Raw genomic sequence first — 19,835 nt, 5'->3', positions numbered from 1 at the left:
TTTGGGACGTTAAACCCCACATATCAATCAAATCGAGTCGCATGCCATGGTGAACCAGCGCGTGTAGAAATTGAGCCATGCTCAATTCGACAAACATATTGCGGCAAGCCACAATTAACACATTCCTTCTCTGTAGCAGCCAATATCATCGTCAATCGCAAGGAAAAAGAGAAAAAACATTATGCAAGTAAATCTCAGCAGAAAAGCTTTGCGACTGATTCGTATCCATGCACTTGTTACAAATTATACTTTCTCTGTGATAGTTCTTGGCTTGCAATTGGCATAATGACAAATCTGGTAATGTCAAATCTGGAACGCCGTTACCGGGTGAGTTCCAACTCTTCACAGTCTACGAAAATGCAAATGTGGCCAGAGATGGCTTCGCTGTGAAATCCTAAGTTCAACACAGAATTGTTTGTATAAATAACGAAATGTTAATTAATGAGAAATAAATGGCATGCAATCGAATTATTATCAGTAATTGCAGGGCACAGCTTGATTTTTTGCCTAAGTCAGTTTGAGATTTTGATAATATTTAGTAGTGATGGGGGTAGATATATTTAAGGGTGGTCACACCCCTCCTCTCTCAAAAACTGTGAGGAAAGGACGTTTCGAATCCTGTCCTTAGCAGAAACTGTGTGCTATGCTCAACTTGTAATGCTTCACCACAATGCACATCTTGTGTGTTGCGGTGAAGCCTTGTGACATTACGTCGTGTAAACAGCTTAATGAAAGGCTGCTGTCTGACTGTTAGTCCTCTCTTCTTTTCGTTGCAGTTTGGGTTGTTCCTAAATATTGAAGAATGTGCACTAAAACGTGGCACTCTTACAGCTCTAAGTGATCCCAAACATAAGTTTGCCTGCTGCAAACCTGCTCAAAAACACAATTTTTCCCACTCCGAATCTGCTACAATACAGCCTTTTTTCTGCTCTAAAAATTGCTCCAAATCCAGAACTGGCTAGTTCATCATTGAATGTGGTATTGCCACCCACATTTTCGTTTTTGCAAATTTTCTTGCTTATTGTCTTCTCGTTGCAAGCCTTGTGTTTTGGTATCGTGAAAGAGTTGTTGACTAATACGAGAAAAATTAGTTTTGCTCTTTATTGTTCCTTTAACTCTTTCATGCACGTACTCCATTTTTGGCATGAAACAAAGTTTTATTGAAAAAATGGTGAACTCTTCTGCAGAAAATGATTTTCTCACAAGAAACAAAAAATTGGCAATTTTAGTTCTAAAGCTATGATGATGTCACCTGAGTTGACCATCGTGCAGGAAGGGTTTATGGTCACTTTCTGTGAAAGGCCACAAAGCAGTGCTTCTTTCCCCGCAGGAGCAAAGGGGGACTGTGTGTAGCCCACATTCATCGCATTCTTGAGCACGCTTGTTTATATCTTGCAAAACAAGTTCATTAGAACGATAGAAAATAATTTATCATCACCCTTCGAAGGGCCTTTATGCATGCTGGTCACCCAGGTGATCAACTTCAGCGGCGTTGTAGTGCTAAGTATACTGATCGAGTACAGCTTTTCATTTCTAGATTCCTTGGTATTAGCAACTCTGATTGACATGATGACTGACTGTATCAAGATAATACTGGGAAAACATAAATAGTACACTTGTTATGGGTACTCTATTCGTTTTGGCGTACTAAAGGTGATATACTGGACAACACATCAAGACGATATTAGGCATCGCACAATTCAGGAAAGTTTCAACTTGGGTAATATGTATTGTAAGGTGCTGGCAGTGGCTAGCCAGGAACACCTTAGAGACGATACCGAGGCACAAAAAAACACTTGTTTACTCGTCTAAGCCTCAGCCACAATTATGATGATGATATCTTCTTGCTATCAGTTGCCGCTCAGTGCGAGCTGCTAGCATTCCATCGTTCATCCATTTCTTCTTCTATAGTCGGTTCACCCATATCCGCCGCTCCTATAATCACCAGCCTACTAAAACCCACCAACTTCGTTGACATGGCGCTCTGTACTGACAGAGTACAGCTCAGAGTTAGCTAGTCTTACAACATGCTCTCCTACACTATCAACATAATAGGGACAGCACATCCTTTATATCTGTAAAAATATGTCGTGTCCACCATCTAGCGTGTTTTGAGGACGACAGCAGCCAGAAGAAAGCAATTGTAACATGGTCACATTGAAGGCCAAATGAAGTAGCGCCAGCTTTGTCAGATTCTCGAAAGCTTTAAAAAATGCGCCAGTGAAAATCCGACACCTATACTCTGTTTCACCACTTTGGTTCAGCACTACCAAAGCTACGGGGTGTAAGAAGATCACACACCTGCGCAGCAAAACATAGTCCCAGATAAAATAAGTGCCTTAAAATTGACCGGGTTGACTGAAATTGGCGTTTGATTGGTGTGTGTATGTCACATCGATATTTCATACGCTTATTCTTCCCATTTAGCTAGTATGCATAAAATTATTTTTGTCATTTACCGCCGGTAATTTTGTTAAAAAATGAACATGGCAGCACCCATACAGAAGCGACCGCCCGCTATGACCCAAGCTTGCTTTTGCTATATGCCCACTGCACTAAGAGCAACAAACGAATGGTGAAATCCATCATCGATTTGTTTCATCTTACCCTGAGGATAAAACATCAGGTATGTTTTGTCGTTATCAGCGAGATATGCTGCTTGCTTAGGCGCACCTGCTAAGACTAATGTGCCGAGGCAGTGCTGCATCACCAGTCCAAAAACACTGCATCTCCAACGGACATGCAACTTGGCACAGCGTTTCGTGCGCATCGGATCCTCCTTCGATGAAAACAAAAAAAAAATAGAAAAGATCACATTGCAGCGGGAGATGCGAACGAACGCTTCGACAGAAAAGCAGTTATACGACAGCCAGGAAAAGCATCGGAGAGAAACAGCCACGAAGTGAAGTTATCCGCCGGCATGAACGTCTACCGATCTTCAAGGCGACAAATCCATGCTTCAAGTTCTTGGTGTGACAGCTTCTTTTGCAGTTTTATTGTAGCTTTAAGTTAATAAAGCAGCCTTATCTACAATAAGTATGTATAAAAAATTTGGCGAGCAGACGCTGTGAAGATAATGAGCAGGCGACATGGCACGGGTGAATACGTAGGGAGGGGCTAATTGCCCTTCTTATTGGCTGAGGGGCCATGTAGCCTCCACAGTGCTGAAGGAAACTTCTGAAACAGAGTATAGGGTGCACGTGTTTGAAGAGGAAAAATTGTAAAAAAGGTGGTTACCTGGGGTGACCACCGTGCTGGAAAGTGTTTATGAGATTTTACTACATTTTCATTGCCCAATCCTTTCTCTATCAAAAACAAAATAACTTATCTACACAAACCAAGAAATTAACTTTGTGCCGCAAATCTTAGTGAAGAGACCTTTGTGCCTTGCACTCGCTACTGGTCCCTTTATGAGAAATTTTCAAGCATCAGTCGTGATGAAGTTGGTCTTATACAGGCACCTTTTAGCATGAAAACATTTCTGGCAAACAGCAACAGAAAGCAACTAGTGTAAACAGAATAACATCAACAGGAACAGTATTAAGAGTAAGTGTCTTATGGGCTGAAAATAAATTGCAGCTACAAATATTCTTTCTGGGAAGTGCAGTTTGTGTACATCTGTTTTTGTAACAGGCCTAAAAGCCACCACTTGTCATGCACTCTTTTCTGTAATGTGGAGTGTGTAACTGAACAATGTTTATATGAATCGGCACTTTACTTACAGATGCCCCCGGCAAGGAAACCTGTGGATGGCCAGGGTGATGAGCAGGTATGCGAAAACAGTCTAGTGACGATACAATCATTACTTACTTGTTCTAAATGTATGTTTCAAACCCAGGTAATAACCTCCCTCAGTGCCAGGAAAATAGGCATCTCTCACAGTGAATACAAAGCTAGCGCACATGTTTACAACTTGGAGCTTGTGAAAAATTGATGCTATGGTTTTGGACAGTTTTCACCGCGAGATGTTGTTGGAGATAATTTCTTTTGCAGCATCCATTTGAAAGTAGTCTGAAAAGAAATTATAATTTTGTGAAGAGGATGGATAAATATTGCTTATGTCGTACATATGCACTGTTATGGAACATATTTAACCCCTTGCTTTTTTGCAATTTTTGTGCATTATTAATCTGTGCTGACAATATCTTCAAACAAGATCTGACTTTGAATCGAACCCAGCCAACATCATGGATTGGTGATGTGTGGTGAGTTTGGCCATTTGGTAATGGTTTATGATGCAACAGCCCAAAAAAACGAACTAGAACACACATGTGGAGTGCTTTCTTCTTTCTTTTGTTTTCGTCCATTTTTTGCACTATTAGATCATGATCCTAGGTTGTCTGAAAAAAAAAAAAAAATCAATGCATCCAGAAGCGGCACAAGGATTTTTTTACTGTGTTTTTTTTGTGTGTGTGTTTTGACTCTGCTTGCTCTTGGTGTGTGTGTGTGGGGGGGGGGGGCATATCTCTGCTGGCACTACGCCTGAATGCATCAATTCAAGGCTTCATCATCAGAGCTGTCAAAAATAGTAAAAATCTGTCCGCAGACATCATACTGTGAGGAAATATGCACATGTGTTGATCAAGGGGCACATGCCCACATCAGTGGCTCATTCACACTCCTGTATCTTTGACCACATCATTGCGCTGGTAATTACTTGTGGAAATTGGCATCACAAAATCATCCTTAGGTCATGCTTTCTAGACATGGAAACTCGGAGAGGAACTGAAATTTTGTGCCACAACTGACAGTGGAAAAACCTTGTGCAAAACTGGCACCGAACAGCAGTAAATTTGTCAGAGCACATAAACTGTGAAATCATAAGGTTACAGCACAACTCTGTTTGAGCTTGAAGAAAAAGAAGCCAGTAAAGAAGGGAAATACAGACGGCAGAATGAGTGCTAAACTTCCAACTTTTGTTTATAACATGACCCTACAGCATATTGTTACGCATGCCTGAGAAGACAACGAAGATGGGTGAACATGCTGGCTGCCCCAAGCTGGAGGAAGAAAGAAGACGACGACACTGCGATCATCAACCTGTTGGCCGCTTCGGCGTTTCTCTTCGCGACCAAAATAAACGGCCCCCTTCAGCCGTATACGTCCTGGTGCTCCTTGTGCGTAACAGATTGGTGGAAGCGTGCTGGGTAAGACAAGCCCAACGACGGGAGCTTCACTACCTGGACTACGCTGCAGCCGCTGTTTTGCCGGACTCCCGCCTGCGCCGATCGTAATGGCCTAAGATCAGTCATCTAACGCTTCAAGGCCGACTCCAATGGGTTCCGTGCCCTACTACCGAGTCCCGCCAACCTTCGGAGGAAAATTGGGAGAGGATGTCGACGCGTGGCTCGTCCAGTACAAGCGAGTCGGCAAGTCCAACGGCTGGGATGCCGCCGCTCAGCTCAGCAATGCGGCCTTACGGATACTGCGCTCGTGTGGCACGAAAACCACGAGGACACACTGACGACGTGGGACGTTTTTGTTGCAGAGCTGAAAGCGTGTTTCGGTGACTCGAGCGTCAAAAGGAAGCGGGCAGAGCAGACATTGTCTCAACGCGCGCAGCTTCCAGGTGAGACATGTACCACGTATATAGAGGATGTGCTGAAGCTCTGCAAGGTGGTCAATGATCAGATGTCAGAAGGCGACAAAGTAGGGCATTTGCTGAAAGGCATAGCCGAAGATGTCTATAATTTTCTCATTGGAAAAGAGCACCTGAGCTCGGTGTCCGACGTGATTTGGCATTGCCGAACTTTCGAACAGCTGAAAATGCGCAGGATTGCTCCAAAGTTCGGCCGGCTCACAAATGTTACAACGGTTGCCAGCATCGTTTTGAGCACCTGCCCAGACCTGTCCTCGACAATTCGAGAGATTGTTCGCGAAGAACTTTTTCGCTATAGAGAACAGACGCATTCAGCAGTTGATCACCATTCTGTAAACGACCAACATTCGGTATATGTGCCACGTGAGGCGGTGACTGCGCCGCCGCCTTCTACGACCCCTTGGCAATCGATGGTTAGTGCAGCAGCTGTTGAGTATAGCGCACCCCCTCAGCCAAAGAGGGCACCACGCTTGCCAGCTCCTCGCCATGACCGACACCTCCAGCATCCTCCTTCCTCGCGACGCCTGGTCTATCCCTATGATATACGGAACGAACCGACCCACTTCGCCAGGGAAGACGATGTTCGTATCATCGACGAACAAAGAGAGTTTCGACCTCTCACAGTTTGCTACTCCTGTGGTATACCAGGACATATTTTGCGATTTTGCAACCGTCGACGTATAGCCCCACAATATGGCTACTTACCACACTTTGCACGGCCTTCCGAACAACTTAGCGATGACCCACAAGCAACGTACTATGGCCCACCACAACACTCCACACGATCGTCTGATCGACCGTACGACGACCCTAAGGCAACACACCTGCTGCCTCGCGACGACTACTGGACACGCAGCTTCCGGAACCACTCCCCTACATCTGACAGGAGCTTGACGCCTCCACCGCCTCATGTTCCCCGTTCTCCTTCACCACGGCGTTGCAACACGTCTCCTTTGCCACAGGAAAACTAGCAAGCGCGGCCGATAGAGGTGAGGTCGCCGGAGACGTGCTAATATCAGAAATACCTCCTGTGTTGATGCTCAAGAACAAAGTACGTGTTTTTGTTAACGATGTGCCTGTGATAGCTTTGGTAGATACGGGAGCAACCATTTCGGTCATGAATGCGTGTTTTAAAGATACCTTGGTGCGGAAGGTTTCATTTAAGTGGAATCAAGCTTCGAAGTTTTGCGGAGTGAGTGGTGAGGCACTGCATCCTGTTGGTGTGTGTCAAGCTGACGTGTTTCTCGGAGGCCGCATTATCCCAACGGAGTTCGTGATTATTCCGCAGGCGACACATGATGTTGTTTTGGGTATGGACTTTTTGAGGGAGTGTGGTGCGACTGTCGACTGCCGCACAGGGACAATAGTCTTGGGTGATCACGTTCCGCCAGCACTCTTGGAAGACCCTGTGGATGGTGAGACGGCATTGTGTGTCTGTGGTGACACTATCATACCACCGTTATCAACCGTTCGTGTACCTGTTGGTTGCAGCGACAGCTATTCCGCCAACTTTGATGCCAACGTAGAACCAGTGTACACCAACTGCATGAAAAAGAGTGTGTTGATCCCACATTGTGTGGTGTCGATCAGACGTGGACGCGCTGGTTTATGGACTGTCAATTGCTCTACAGAACCCGTGATGTTACCAGATGGTCTAAAGCTAGCCGTCATCAGTGGACAACACGAGGCCTTACTGGTGACCGAGCTTAGAGGTGCGCCGGAAGAGCATCGTAGTCACAGTTTTTAAACAGCTCTTCTGTCAATGGTGAATAAGTCCCTGAGCACAAGTGAACGCCGAACATTGGTCAATGTACTTTCGAAGCACGTCTCTGCATTCGACTTTGCGCAGAAAGACAAAGCACCCCTAATCCCTGCTTCTCGGACATGTCACACTATCAACACGGGTTTGGCCAATCCGATTAGACTAAAGCCATACCGTGTTTCGCCATCCGAGCGGCGGATTATTAATGAGCAGGTGAACGAAATGATTGAAAATGGTATCATTCAAGAGTCGGTAAGTCCATGGGCACCTCCCGTAATTCTCGTTAAAAAGAAAGATGTATTTTGGAGATTTTGCGGCGATTATCGCCGATTGAATGCTGTAACAAAAAAAGACGTGTACCCGCTTCCACGTATTGATGATGCCATAGACTGTCTGCATTCGGCCTTTTACTTTTCCTCTGTGGACTTAAGATCGGGCTACTGGCAAATTCCCATGCATCCTGAAGATAAAGAAAAGACAGCCTTTGGGACCCCTGACGGCCTTTTTGAATTCAACGTGATGTCATTTGGGCTGTGCAACGCGCCGGTGACGTTCGAGCGATTTATGGACACTGTTCTTCGTGGCTTGAAGTGGAACATTTGCATGTGCTAGCTCGACGACGTCGTCATCTTTGGCCGCACCTTCAGCGAACACAATTCACGTCTGGATACTGTACTGACTTGCATAAAAAACGCTGGCCTTGTTCTTAACTCAAATAAATGCCACTTCGGAGACCGACAAACCCTTGTTCTCAGACACCTAGTCGATCAGGAGGGCATTCGTCCAGATCCCCAGCAGACAGCAGCCGTTGAAACGTTCAATGTGCCGCGCTCTGTGAAGGAGCTCTTCAGTTTTTTGGGGCTTTGCTCCTATTTTTGCCGCTTTATACCTAAATTTGCCGATGTCGCGTATCCGCTGACATGTTTGCTACGGAAGAATACTCCCTTCGAGTGGACTCCGGAGTGCAACTCCTCTTTTTGTCAACTGAAGTTCCTCCTGACGTCGCGGCCTGTTCTTCAACACTTCAACCCATCAGCTCCAACCGAACTGCACACAGATGCTAGCGGCATAGGAATTCGTACCGTCCAAGTTCAACGCTATGGTAACCGCGAGCACGTGATTGCATACGCAAGTCGCTCCTTGAGTAGGCCCGAGCAGAATTACACTGTCACAGAACAAGAATGCCTCGCGGTAGTATTTGCGATTCAGCGGCTTCGGTCTTACCTATATGGAAGCCCTTTTACAGTCGTCACCGACCACCACTCATTGTGTTGGCTCGACAACCTTCGGGATCCTTGCGGCCGTCTAGCGCGCTGGGCACTTCGGCTCCAAGAGTATAACTTCATAGTCTCGTACAAAAGTGGTCGACGACATGCCGACGCAGATTGCCTTTCGCGCATGCCACTGAGCACTACAGAGTGTGACGCCGATGACCTCGATCACCTCGTAGCTTCTGTGTCACCAAAGTTTCCCGACCTCAGTACTTTCAAAGATGAACAGCGAAAGGACACCAGGCTATCATCGCTTTGCACAGCTCCTACGGCATGCCATTTCTGTGTACGCAACGGACTCCTATATAAGAACTTTTCCAGCATTGGCGCACGTTTTCTCCTGGTAGTGCCAGAAAGCCTTCGAACAGCGATTTTAGGTGCTATGCACGACGATCCTACGTCCAGACATTTAGGTTCTGCGCGGACGCTTTACCGTGCTAAGGAACGCTTTTATTGGCCAGGAATGCGACAGTCAGTCGAGGCGTATGTGGCCAGCTGCACACAGTGTCAGCGCCACAAACGCCCATCTACTGCTCCAGCTGGTCTTCTACAGCCCTTGCCACCTCCAAGCACACCTTTCCAACAGGTGGGCATTGACCTCGTGGGCCCTTTTCCAAAGTCGGCTAAGGGCAATCGCTGGATAATTGAATGTGTCGATTGCCTCACGCGCTACTGCGAGACGGCGGCCATACCAACCGCAACTGCCAGCGACGTCTCTGTGTTCCTGCTGCAGCACGTTATCCTCCGACATGGCCCACCTCACGTGATCATCAGTGATCGTGGGCGACAATTTACGGCAGATATAGTAGAAGAGCTGCTTCGATTGAGTGAGTCCCGCCTTCGTCACTCGTCGCCATACCATCCGCAAACAAATGGGCTCGGAGCGCACCAACCGAACAATTGTAAACATGCTCTCTATGTATGTGGCATCCGACCACAAGAACTGGGATGACGTGCTACCATTTATAACGTACGCGTTCAACACCGCTAAGTACGAGACAACAAGATATAGCCCCTTTTTCTTGATGTACGCACGACCGCCACAGCATACACTCGACAGACACAGTTTTGCCATTCTCGGCGCACGAGAATTTTTCAGTCACCGAAATCCTCTGCCTTGCAGAAGAGGCGCGTCGTATTGCTTGTCTACGCACTTTGGCATCGCAGGAAAAATCGAAGGTACGCTATGACGTCCGCCACCGGCCTGTAACTTACCATCCAGGCGACTTAGTGTGGCTGTGGACTCCGGTACGAAGACGCGGGTTATGCCATAAGTTCTTGGCCACATACGACGGACCGTTTGTCGTTCTCGACAAAATCACGGAAGTCACATACACAATAGCTCGCCTCACGAGAAGTGGTAGAAGAGCCGCTAAAACCCAAGCAGTCCATGTCGCTCGACTGAAGTTGTACACACCAAGGTCAATCAGTTACCTCGCCCGGCGGCCTTCGTCTGCGAGGGGAGGAACGTTACGCATGCCTGGGAAGACAACGAAGATGGGTGAACATGCTGGCTGCCCCAAGCTGGAGGAAGAAAGAAGACGACGACACTGCGATCATCAATCTGTTGCCTGCTCCGGCGCTTCTCTTCGCGACCAAAATAAACGGCCCCTTTCAGCCGTATACGTCCTGGTCCTCCTTGTGCATAACAATATTATATAGCTCACCTAGTCAGACACGTGTACTGCACACATTAGAAAGAACCCTAAGTGTGTGGCACAGCACACGTTACGAACAATGTAGCTTTAAGCAGATTGTCAAAATAACAATTTTATATCAGTACGTCACTGTCCACACCCAAGAAAATTGAGCTCTTTTTAGATAAGACTACGGATGGCGTACTCACACACAGCTTCACACACTTTGTGATAGAGTTGGTCTCAATAATTTCTCGAGTCAACTTGTTACGGCTGAGGCCCTAAATGATACATTGGTCAAGCATTGGAGTGCATGCACACGTCTTTCATTGCATAACCAGAAAACTACCAAAGAAACCTTGTGTTTTACATAGTTACAGTGCTCGCGCAGTCAGTCATTGACACACCTACCAGTCTGTCATGTATTCCACGTCGCATGACAACATATACATGACAGCAAAAGAACATTCAACAAACCTAGTCACATGCTTCTCCCCACAGGTGGGTTGCGACTCCTTCTCAGAATTTGTAAGCTTGCATAGTCGACTTTAGTTTTTCTGGAGCTGACAACATTTTCTCTCAGGGCTATCTTATGCACATACGGTATGACACTGGTTTTTCTTGCATCGGGCTCACCTTTGTCCTGCGGCCACCTACGTAAACTATGCAACAAGCACTCATCCACTGAGACCTGCACTTGTCTGCCATGGATAAGCGTTTGCTTTGCCCTGCAAAACTATCAGCTATAACTTGATGGAATGACTTCATTAGGGCATTCTTAAAGCACAGCTTGGCGATTCCTTGTTTAAATAGCTTCGAATGCATTGAATTGTACTGCAGGAGAGGCTTTTCCGACCGTAATTCATAGCACCAGCAAGTATGTTTTAATGAACAGAACAGATGAAGGTTGAGAAAGTGGATTGTGCCTTCTTGCGGTATTTCACACGTGAGGTCAAGTGGCCCTAGACACTTCTTAATGACTGGCAGAATGTCTGCTACCTGACGTTCAACATCAATTGAGGCACACTAAATGGAAAAAAAGAAATTATCGACATAAGGAAAAGTTTTGTGCACTCTCGTCTGAGCAAGCTTATTGTACAGAATAACATCAAGTCGGGCGAGAAAAAGATAGCATAGTATGGGTGCAATGCACAAATCTAAGCATATGCCTGTGTACTGTAGATAAACAGCATCATCCTGTTTAATGAAAGTCGACACGTGATAAAAATGTAAAAACTTCAAAAAATTGCTGCTATATATCAAGGCGTCATTTTGGAACCTGATGGAACCATACCCATAATTGACTGTTTCACTACTTTTAGCAGGTCTTTGTAATGAATCGAAAGAAAAAGATCCTTGATGACAATTGAAAAGGCCTGGTAACCTTTGTGAGCGTTAGTTCCTAAAAAATTGATTATTTCATCAGAGTTTCTTATAAGAAAGGGTTCTTTGATTGACAAACACTTCAGCTTGGCTTGTAAAAACAGTGCTAATGGCTTCTGCCAGGAGTATTCCAACACAATTACCCTTATAGGAACATAAACTTTATGAATTTTTACGCTGTACGGAAAAAATTTCAGGATCTTGCAAACCCTCGTGATGTGCCTCGCTGAAGGTACAAAACCACAATAGAGCATCCCCACTTCATACGTAACAATTTTTCAACGAACACGGAAGCCAGTGAACGAGCTTTGCAAACTAAAGCGGCAATGAGCGACATGATGGCGTAATGGTCTTGATGGTACGCTGAAAATGAGCCCGTTGAGCTAGAAAGGACATCGACAAGTGTTGCTGATTGGAGCATCATGCACCAACTCGCCCTATCTGCAGTACTTGTCGATTGCATAAACTGTGGTTGCAGCAACTGCCAGCATGTCAGCCCACTCTAGGCATCCATGACTGCTTCAGTGAATGCCATCGTAGGGAAAAATCCCAAATATTCTTAATGTTAATGCTTTCAGGGTCCAGTATTTTATACATTCTCAACTGCCTAAAACCACTTTACAGCCAATTGCCTCAGAGGCATCCAAAGTATCTAGCAACACTGAAAAACCAATCATTGAAGGTAAATAGTTTGAAAAAATTTGGCTGACTAGGCTTTGTTACGCACAAATTAATCAGGTGGTCAGTTTTATCCAAAGCTGACACTGCATTAGATATATCTCTTTCCATCACCCGCCCCGTTTTTTTGTAGGCTAGAAAAAATTGTTGGTGCTCTTTTCTACTTCAGAGGCTATTGAAACATGCAAAATAATAAAAGAGCTGGTAAAAATAAAACTTTTTTTAGGAGAATCATTATACAGGATGCTAGATTTACTTGTTGCACCAATAGGTTCCTGTTCTATTTCGTGGAAAAATGTTGCTTTTGGTCCTGTCAGAAAGTTACCATATTTTTTGGATTGTAAGTTGACTTAAATGTAGGTAAACTCCCCTAAAATTGTATGGCAAAAGAAAGAAATGAAAAGCACGAGTACATTTCATTGAACAAGTTTATTTAGGATGTCTACCAAACAATCAAATTCCGATGTGCCAAAATGGCTTCACTGCAGTTCTTGAGAGCATTGCAGAAAAGCTAGTCTTGCAGAAATAATCATAGATTATTTTTAGCAAGACTTTACATCGAACTTAGCTTCTAATGTGGTAGCGTTTCGCATAAATTCTTGCATCAGCCTCATTGATTGTGAGCGAAAAATTGTCATTTTATGCATAACCGAAAAATTGAGAATGATGTAAATAAAATAAATGATAAAAAAATTCTTGGTCAGAGTGGCTGTATCAGAGTCGTTTGGGTCTGAGTGGTGATTGAACCCGAGTCGTTTGCATGGCAAGCGAATGTTCTTTCACGTGGCAACGCGTCTGCTTGTGATTGCTGGGAAAGGAACTTCCTCTGCTTGAAAATGCAGTGAAGGTAGCTTTCGTGCTTTACAAACGCACGCGTCCTGTATACATGCTTCACAATGCAACTGGAAATATTGCAGTAATAATGCGTGCTACAAGTGTTCATTGCTAGCAGACGTCAGAACATGTGATTATTATAATGGCTTCGTAGTTTAAAGCTGGTCACCCACTACAAATGGAACACACACTACTGTGCCTATTTCCTTAAAGGGGTCCTGCGAAACCTTTAAGACAGCTTTACTTAGCACTGGAGCTTGTGTAGCGATGATTACTGAGACGAATGCAACAAGAATGATGGATATTGATGCGCAGAAAATAAAGCTATGAGTCCTCAAAGTTCAAAACTGGAGCAGACAACTTCGAGAAACATTTTCTTTCACATTTCACTCGCCTGCTGATGTCAAAGATCGCTTTCAATCACAGAACGTGTCTCGTAAAGACATACCGGAAAAGTCTCCTCGGGGTGGCTTTCACACAATACCTCGCTAGTGCTTTTTTTGATGGCTTCATTAGCATGCTTACTACAAACCACATGTGTCAGGTAGCAGACGCTCCTGCGGTCACACTGTGTAAGATAAACACATAGTTTTGGGTGGGGTCACTTCTCCGCTTGTATGCGAGACGCGTTCTATGGCAATACCAGCATCCACTGCCTGTCGCATTTAAGTCTCGCTTAAAACGCATCATGCGTTTCCACTTTTAGTTGCTGGCGTACCATAGCCTCGCTCGCAGGCTAAATGTTGTGTTCGTTGTCCTGAATATGCATAATTGAGAAACAGGATTGATTTCTTTGTGAGAAAGTGTAAAAAGAGTTTTCACTGTTTTTGGCATTCACTCGTATGGCCTAGCTGCCACCATATGAATATTGCACCCTATTTCACGCATCAAGCCTATCAAAAGCGAACGGTGTTGGTTGTCACGTCACATGACATGATGTCACTTCTCATTACAAAAAGAGCGAATGTGTGTCGTTGTAGTCTGAAATCAAGGTAATTTGTCCCGTAGATTAAATTTATAATGACATCGATTTTGGCATTGCCATTTGCGCAAAGATACCGGTGCGTCCCACAGCACCAGAAAAGAAAAACCGATGAAGAATACATGCTCAAATAGTGTCTCAGGCCACCTTGAAGGCTGGGGGTTTCAAGATTGTCATGCAACTCCTAGTTTTTTTTTTTCCATCCCCATGTGTAGCACGATGCACACCAATTGGATCTTATTGTCGAGTGTCCTGGGCATAAATATTTTCTCACATTGTGAGCAAACTTGTGATTACAAAGGCTACTTTTCCACAACGCTGTTTCAAGTGGACATGAGTTAGCTGGCATGACTTAAATTATGGGAATTGCCTGTGAAAAAAAAATTATTTTGTGTACTTGAGTCCACTGTCTGTGCAAGTTCACTCGTGGACAACGTCGTTACTCTGAGGATAAGAAAATGTAGCTGAGGAAGCAACAACTACTTGAAAAAAGATGTTGTTTGTATCTTAGAAAAGTTGCAAAAGTGGTTCTTAGCATTGCTTATTTTTCTGCACTGCTTTTTTTTTATTATGGCCAGCATACTGGTGACAGGATTGGGAAGGAATACACTCTCGCACCTTGCATTTACTTGGTGCAACTGGTGGAAAATAAATTATAACTTTTTGTTGTGTCATTTGTGCAACTTGAGAATAGCAACATTCTGGTGAGAAGTCTCAAATGACACTGCAATTGAAGCTGTTCACATAACATAGGCATGCTCAGAATGAGACAGTGCTGTGTATTTCTGCTGTGAAGGAGCATTATCATACGAATGCCTTCACTGTGCTTACAGAGCTTAATTTGCAACTGCGCAGTGCCACAGCACAAAAGTGAGACGCCGGTGTCGTGCACTGTACGATTGTTGCGCCGACCAGCAAGATGAGCTGTCGTTCAGCGAAGGCGAAATCATAGTCATCATCAGCGAGATCACCGAAGATGACCAGTGGATGGAAGGAATGATTGAGGGCGATCCCGAGCGCCGGGGTGTTTTCCCCACCAGTTTTGTTCATATGTTGTCAGATTAGTGGCACTGGCTTTTACCAAACCAAAACAGTGATTGCTGCGTAGACCTGCTGAGAAAGAAAGTTCACCTTGCATGCCAAAAGCACATTCTTGCTTATGCCATTTCTGTTATTGTGAAACAATTTATATAATATAAATACATAGATCAAGGCCTATCTATTTTTATTATTGATGAGATGTTGTTTTTAGCTTTGCTCATTTCATTGCACAGAGGGACATTTTATTTGCTGCTGTGTTGCCACCTGCAGCATAATAAGTTCGAAGAATTTTTGTACTACTTGGCCAGCCAATATTTCTATGACTTACTCCAATGTATTGGTTTCTTGATGCAGCCCCAAAAACATTGTGGTTTTATAAGGCATACAAGTTGCCTTGACAGTAGAAAAGAAAGGTATACGTGGTTCAGCGATTTCAGTTGCAGAAATCCTTGCACCTTCTCCGCATGTGTGGCTACAACCATATCACTCAACTTAGCTGTCGCTGTGGCACTCACTCGGGAAGTGGGTTGCAGTGATTGTGCTATTGCCGATCCGACTGAATACCCACTCCATCAAAGCAATCTGCATGTACAATGCACTGTCAAAGAATCTTCTCACTGAGCACTTCAATGAAAAGCCAAAACAAACATGTTATTGCACAGAGCACTTGTAACTAAGCACACTCACTTTGCAGATGAACACGTGCTTTGTCCCTTTGTTGCAGTTCAAGGGGTGACTTTAGAGCATTGGGCTCATGTGCTACATTTGTACACCTCTGCCAGTCTTTTTAAACTCTTGCACATTGTTAGATCGGTGTACATCTTGACATCACGACACATTTATTTTCAGGCTTATGTAATAAAAGTAGCAATAGCTATGACAACAGCGGTTGTTAGACGACACAGGCTTCGGTGTTTACACTGCGAAAATTCGGTGTCTTGTCTTCCTGGGAACATCATTATGTAAACTGTTAAGAACCATTTATCTTTAGGAGTTGCTTTATATCTCAAAGTCTCCTTCATATAAACAAGAAGCTGTCCTTGTACTTTGTAATTTGTAAAAACAGTATATGTTATGATGAAAATGTGCTAGTGCTGGCCACAATCTCACCATGTTATACAAGCAACGTAAAACAGCACATATTTGTGTGCCAACCACATTCAAGAACAAAGCATAATGTACATAGTATTGGCACTGTGAAGGTTGTACCAAGGAATCGTAGCGGTTCTGTATAAACTGCTCAAGGACGTGATGGTAAGTCAAACACTTGTACAGGGTAGCAAACTAGATGTTATGACAGTTTTGTATTGTGCTCCCTTCTTCTCGCCTTCACTGCCTTCTTAGCGATGTTGCTCCAGTCTTTACAACAAAGTGAAGGAGAATTGTCGTATTCACGTGGCAGACAACTTCAAATGCTATTTCCATGCTTGAGTTTGCATGCACTCTTAAGGACCTGGAAGTTCTGGTTCTCATCAAGTGCACATAAAAAAGGACGATTCTTACACGATTACAATTTTTATATTTATTCTCCCATTTCAGCCTTGTTCTGTCAGTCTGTTGGGTGATATTTCACCGCAGAGCCAGTGCATTTGTCTTGAAATAAATGAGAATGTGCAGTCATACTTGGCAAGGTTGAAGACATACGCGTTATTGGCACTCCCTGCAAAACTATAGCTGTAGGAGTTTATGTACGTTCTGTTCCTTGCAAGTTTCATAGAAAGTCCATCTGTCAACTCTTAGCTTGATAGTATTATTTATAGCTCTAGATCAGTATGTATAGCTAGGCAATGGTGTTTTTTTTTTTTAGCATAATAGGTGCATGTGATGCAGCCATACTGCTTGTTTGGAGCAAGCCGAAATTTGCTTAATCTAGTTCACTGTTGAGCACCAGAAGCTGTGGGGTCACTAACCAAGTTCATTTTTACAATTTTTTCTCTTTGAGCAAGAATAACACATCTCCAACCGTAATGCAAGTGATGACTTGTTAAAAGCTGTGATGCAAGTACAACTATGAAACATTCTAGTCTGAACAAATTTGAAGATGTATGTGACATATTGTTTTCCTCTTTCATACACAAACATACACACACATATTTATATATATAATCATACAATAAAGGCTACTGCCAAACTGATTTTCTATATGCAGAATTAGTGAGGGGCATGTACATAAAAACCTTGTGTAGACTTCTTCGAGAGAGAACTTGAAGGTTTGCACTTTTCACTGCAAGGAATTTTATACATTGATGTGAGCTGCCGGTGTGGCACTTGCATAGTCCTGCTGCTTCAGGGAGCTGTGATGCCAAACCGCAGTTAAGTGTTTTCTTGCTTCCAGTACTGTGTGTCCACATGAATCTGTTCTTTGAAATGTTTTTTTTTTTTAATTTCTGCTCCTGCTGAATGTTAGCGTGTCATCTGAGCTATGCCATGTAATAGTGAATTCATAATAAATGTGGTAAAGCTCGTGTTTGTGTTGAGTTTCCCACCAGACCAGTTGAGTAGCACAAGCTGATTGATGCACAAACTTTTTTGTTATTCATCTATGTTTGGTTGAATAGAGCACTGCTGCATCGAAATTCTGAGGCAGGGTCTCTTGTTGCATGGTTTTGTTACGTAAAATTTTTATTTTTCACAAGTCTTACACAAGTTTATAAGTAGTACCTATCAGCCTTTAAAAATTTGTTCCAGCTTCTATGGAGTCAAATTAACAATAAAGCACTGTGCAGCTTTGTGGATAAAGTTGAAGATTAGGTTGGTTAGTATGGCATGTTTCAGAATGGAAAGCTTCACAGATATTCTCATAAGCATGGAGTTTTCTTTGAGTATGGAAGACTGTGCGCAAATAGCAAGGCAAATGCTCTCATATCTACAGCCTCTTCTGTTCATTGTCATTCATAGTTTCACTTTGTCATGCTAGGCATTGGTGTTCAGCACCTAAAGTTTGTGATATCTAAAAGAGTATCCCCATCCTATTAATGTATGGGGCAGACTTTGCGCCTCCCTTTTTTATGTGACTAGGGGAAGCAACTCTCCGCGAGCTTTATTGTGTCGGTAGATGAATCGCCTTTATTACAGCATTCAAATGTGACAGACATAATGTCATTGTGTGGCTGCGGCAAAATGAAGTTGGTCAGTCTTTCATTACAGTCTCATTCTATTAACAAACATTGACCAGAAGAAAAAAAACTTCTTATAAGGGAAAGAGCTGCAAAATTTACAGCGATCAGTTTGCATCACATAATGCAATTCATTTTTTGTTTGTGAAAGTGTATATACTAATTTGTTAACAGATCCCACAAAATCATCACATTATTTCCGCAGGTAAGGGTCCTTTAAACAAATTATTGTTGTGTTAGTGATGCTTAAACTTTATTATCTTCAGGTCTGGAAAAAAGCGCACTTTTTAAAAGTTGTGTTTCTTTTTAAGAGAGCTCTCATTCTGCAGCATTGTAAAAAAAAAAAAGTTTACAGCACAAACAAAAGAATGATTTAGCAGTCAGTACATTGCAGCTGTTTTAATTACAACAAAAGTTTTCAAAACTGGCTTGCTGGAAAAATGTTTGCAGTTGCACATGAAAGCTGTTGGAAGTGCCGAGCAGCGGAGACGCTCATGTTCATGCGCAAGCATGCACTGCAAAAGTGCAGCCAGCTTGGCGTCTGTGGTCAGAAAGGAATCCTCACTTTGATTTTCCTCGCCTTCACATTACTGCTTCACACCCTTTGTTAATTGTATTGTACTCATGGCTATGCTCTTCCTTTCCACCTCCTCGCTAAACTGTATATGCTTAATCTTTCTTCTCACCCTCGCCTACCCCTATGCTACGCTTCTAAGATTATTTTTCGATACTGCAGGTTCCTTTCAGGCCCGTGCAGGAGTGTTTTCAACTTGAGTTCAGAAATTAAACCATTTTTACGAAGCAAAAAAATTTGCCCATAAAATTTACAAGAAATATGCGCTATACACTTATACAGGGTGTTAATTTATAAACCAACCCCTCCTTTTATTTCTGCCAGTACAAACGCATGCTTCTCAACGGGAGCCGTCCGCTGAAGGTGTCGTCGGGATGCGACCACACAATATGGGTAAGGCTGCTTGCGTCACGTGTGTCCGAGCGCTTTCCCACTGCGATTCGATGAGACGGATGCTTGGGCTAGTTGGTGATTTAGAATCAACATATTGCACACCGCAAGAAAACGACAGCGTAACTACGGAAACATGGGTAGGGAAGAGCGCTGCTTCTTGCGTGGACATGTTTCCCTCTCCAATGTCATAACTCTGCCACGTTTGTTCCTTCGTGCTGTGGCAGGAAGCAAACAACACTCTTAAGCAGCGCGTGTATTTTGGTGCGGTGCCGCGCCTCTTCCAATGAAGAGAGTGCTTGGCTTTGCGATTTCAATTTCAACAATCGAATTTCTACAAAAAAGTGCCTTAAGTACCTTAATAGACAAGGATTGATCAAGTGACGCATTGCCTCCATTTTCACAACAAGAGTGGGAAAGGGCTGAGAATAGGGTTCCTAGTAGTACATCAAGAGGCCCTGACTGCGTCCCAGTTATGGTGATAAAGGAATTGGGTCCAAAGTCTAAGCAGACTTTGGGAGAGGCAGCGAGCAAAACTATAATGGATGGTGAGGTCCCCTATGGATGG

The 19,835-nt window shown here is 43.8% G+C and overlaps 1 protein-coding gene across 2 annotated transcripts in view; it reads left to right on the top strand.

Moving 5' to 3' along the window:
* Window positions 1–17,654, top strand: part of Asap (ArfGAP domain of ASAP) — a 167,486-nt gene extending 149,832 nt beyond the window's left edge. For both annotated transcript variants that reach the window (XM_037426312.2, XM_075894746.1), the window contains 2 exons: window positions 3,725–3,769; window positions 15,002–17,654. In XM_037426312.2, coding sequence (XP_037282209.1) covers window positions 3,725–3,769; window positions 15,002–15,211 — 255 coding nt within the window. In that variant the 3' untranslated portion in view covers window positions 15,212–17,654. The remainder of the gene's footprint in view (window positions 1–3,724; window positions 3,770–15,001) is intronic.
* Window positions 17,655–19,835: the final 2,181 nt, after the last annotated feature.

The sequence above is a fragment of the Rhipicephalus microplus genome, chromosome 5 (genome assembly GCF_043290135.1).
Source record: "Rhipicephalus microplus isolate Deutch F79 chromosome 5, USDA_Rmic, whole genome shotgun sequence".
Taxonomy (NCBI): domain Eukaryota; kingdom Metazoa; phylum Arthropoda; class Arachnida; order Ixodida; family Ixodidae; genus Rhipicephalus; species Rhipicephalus microplus.
The sequence above is the reverse complement of the archived record's forward strand: the minus strand, read 5'-3'. Positions and strand labels throughout refer to the sequence as shown.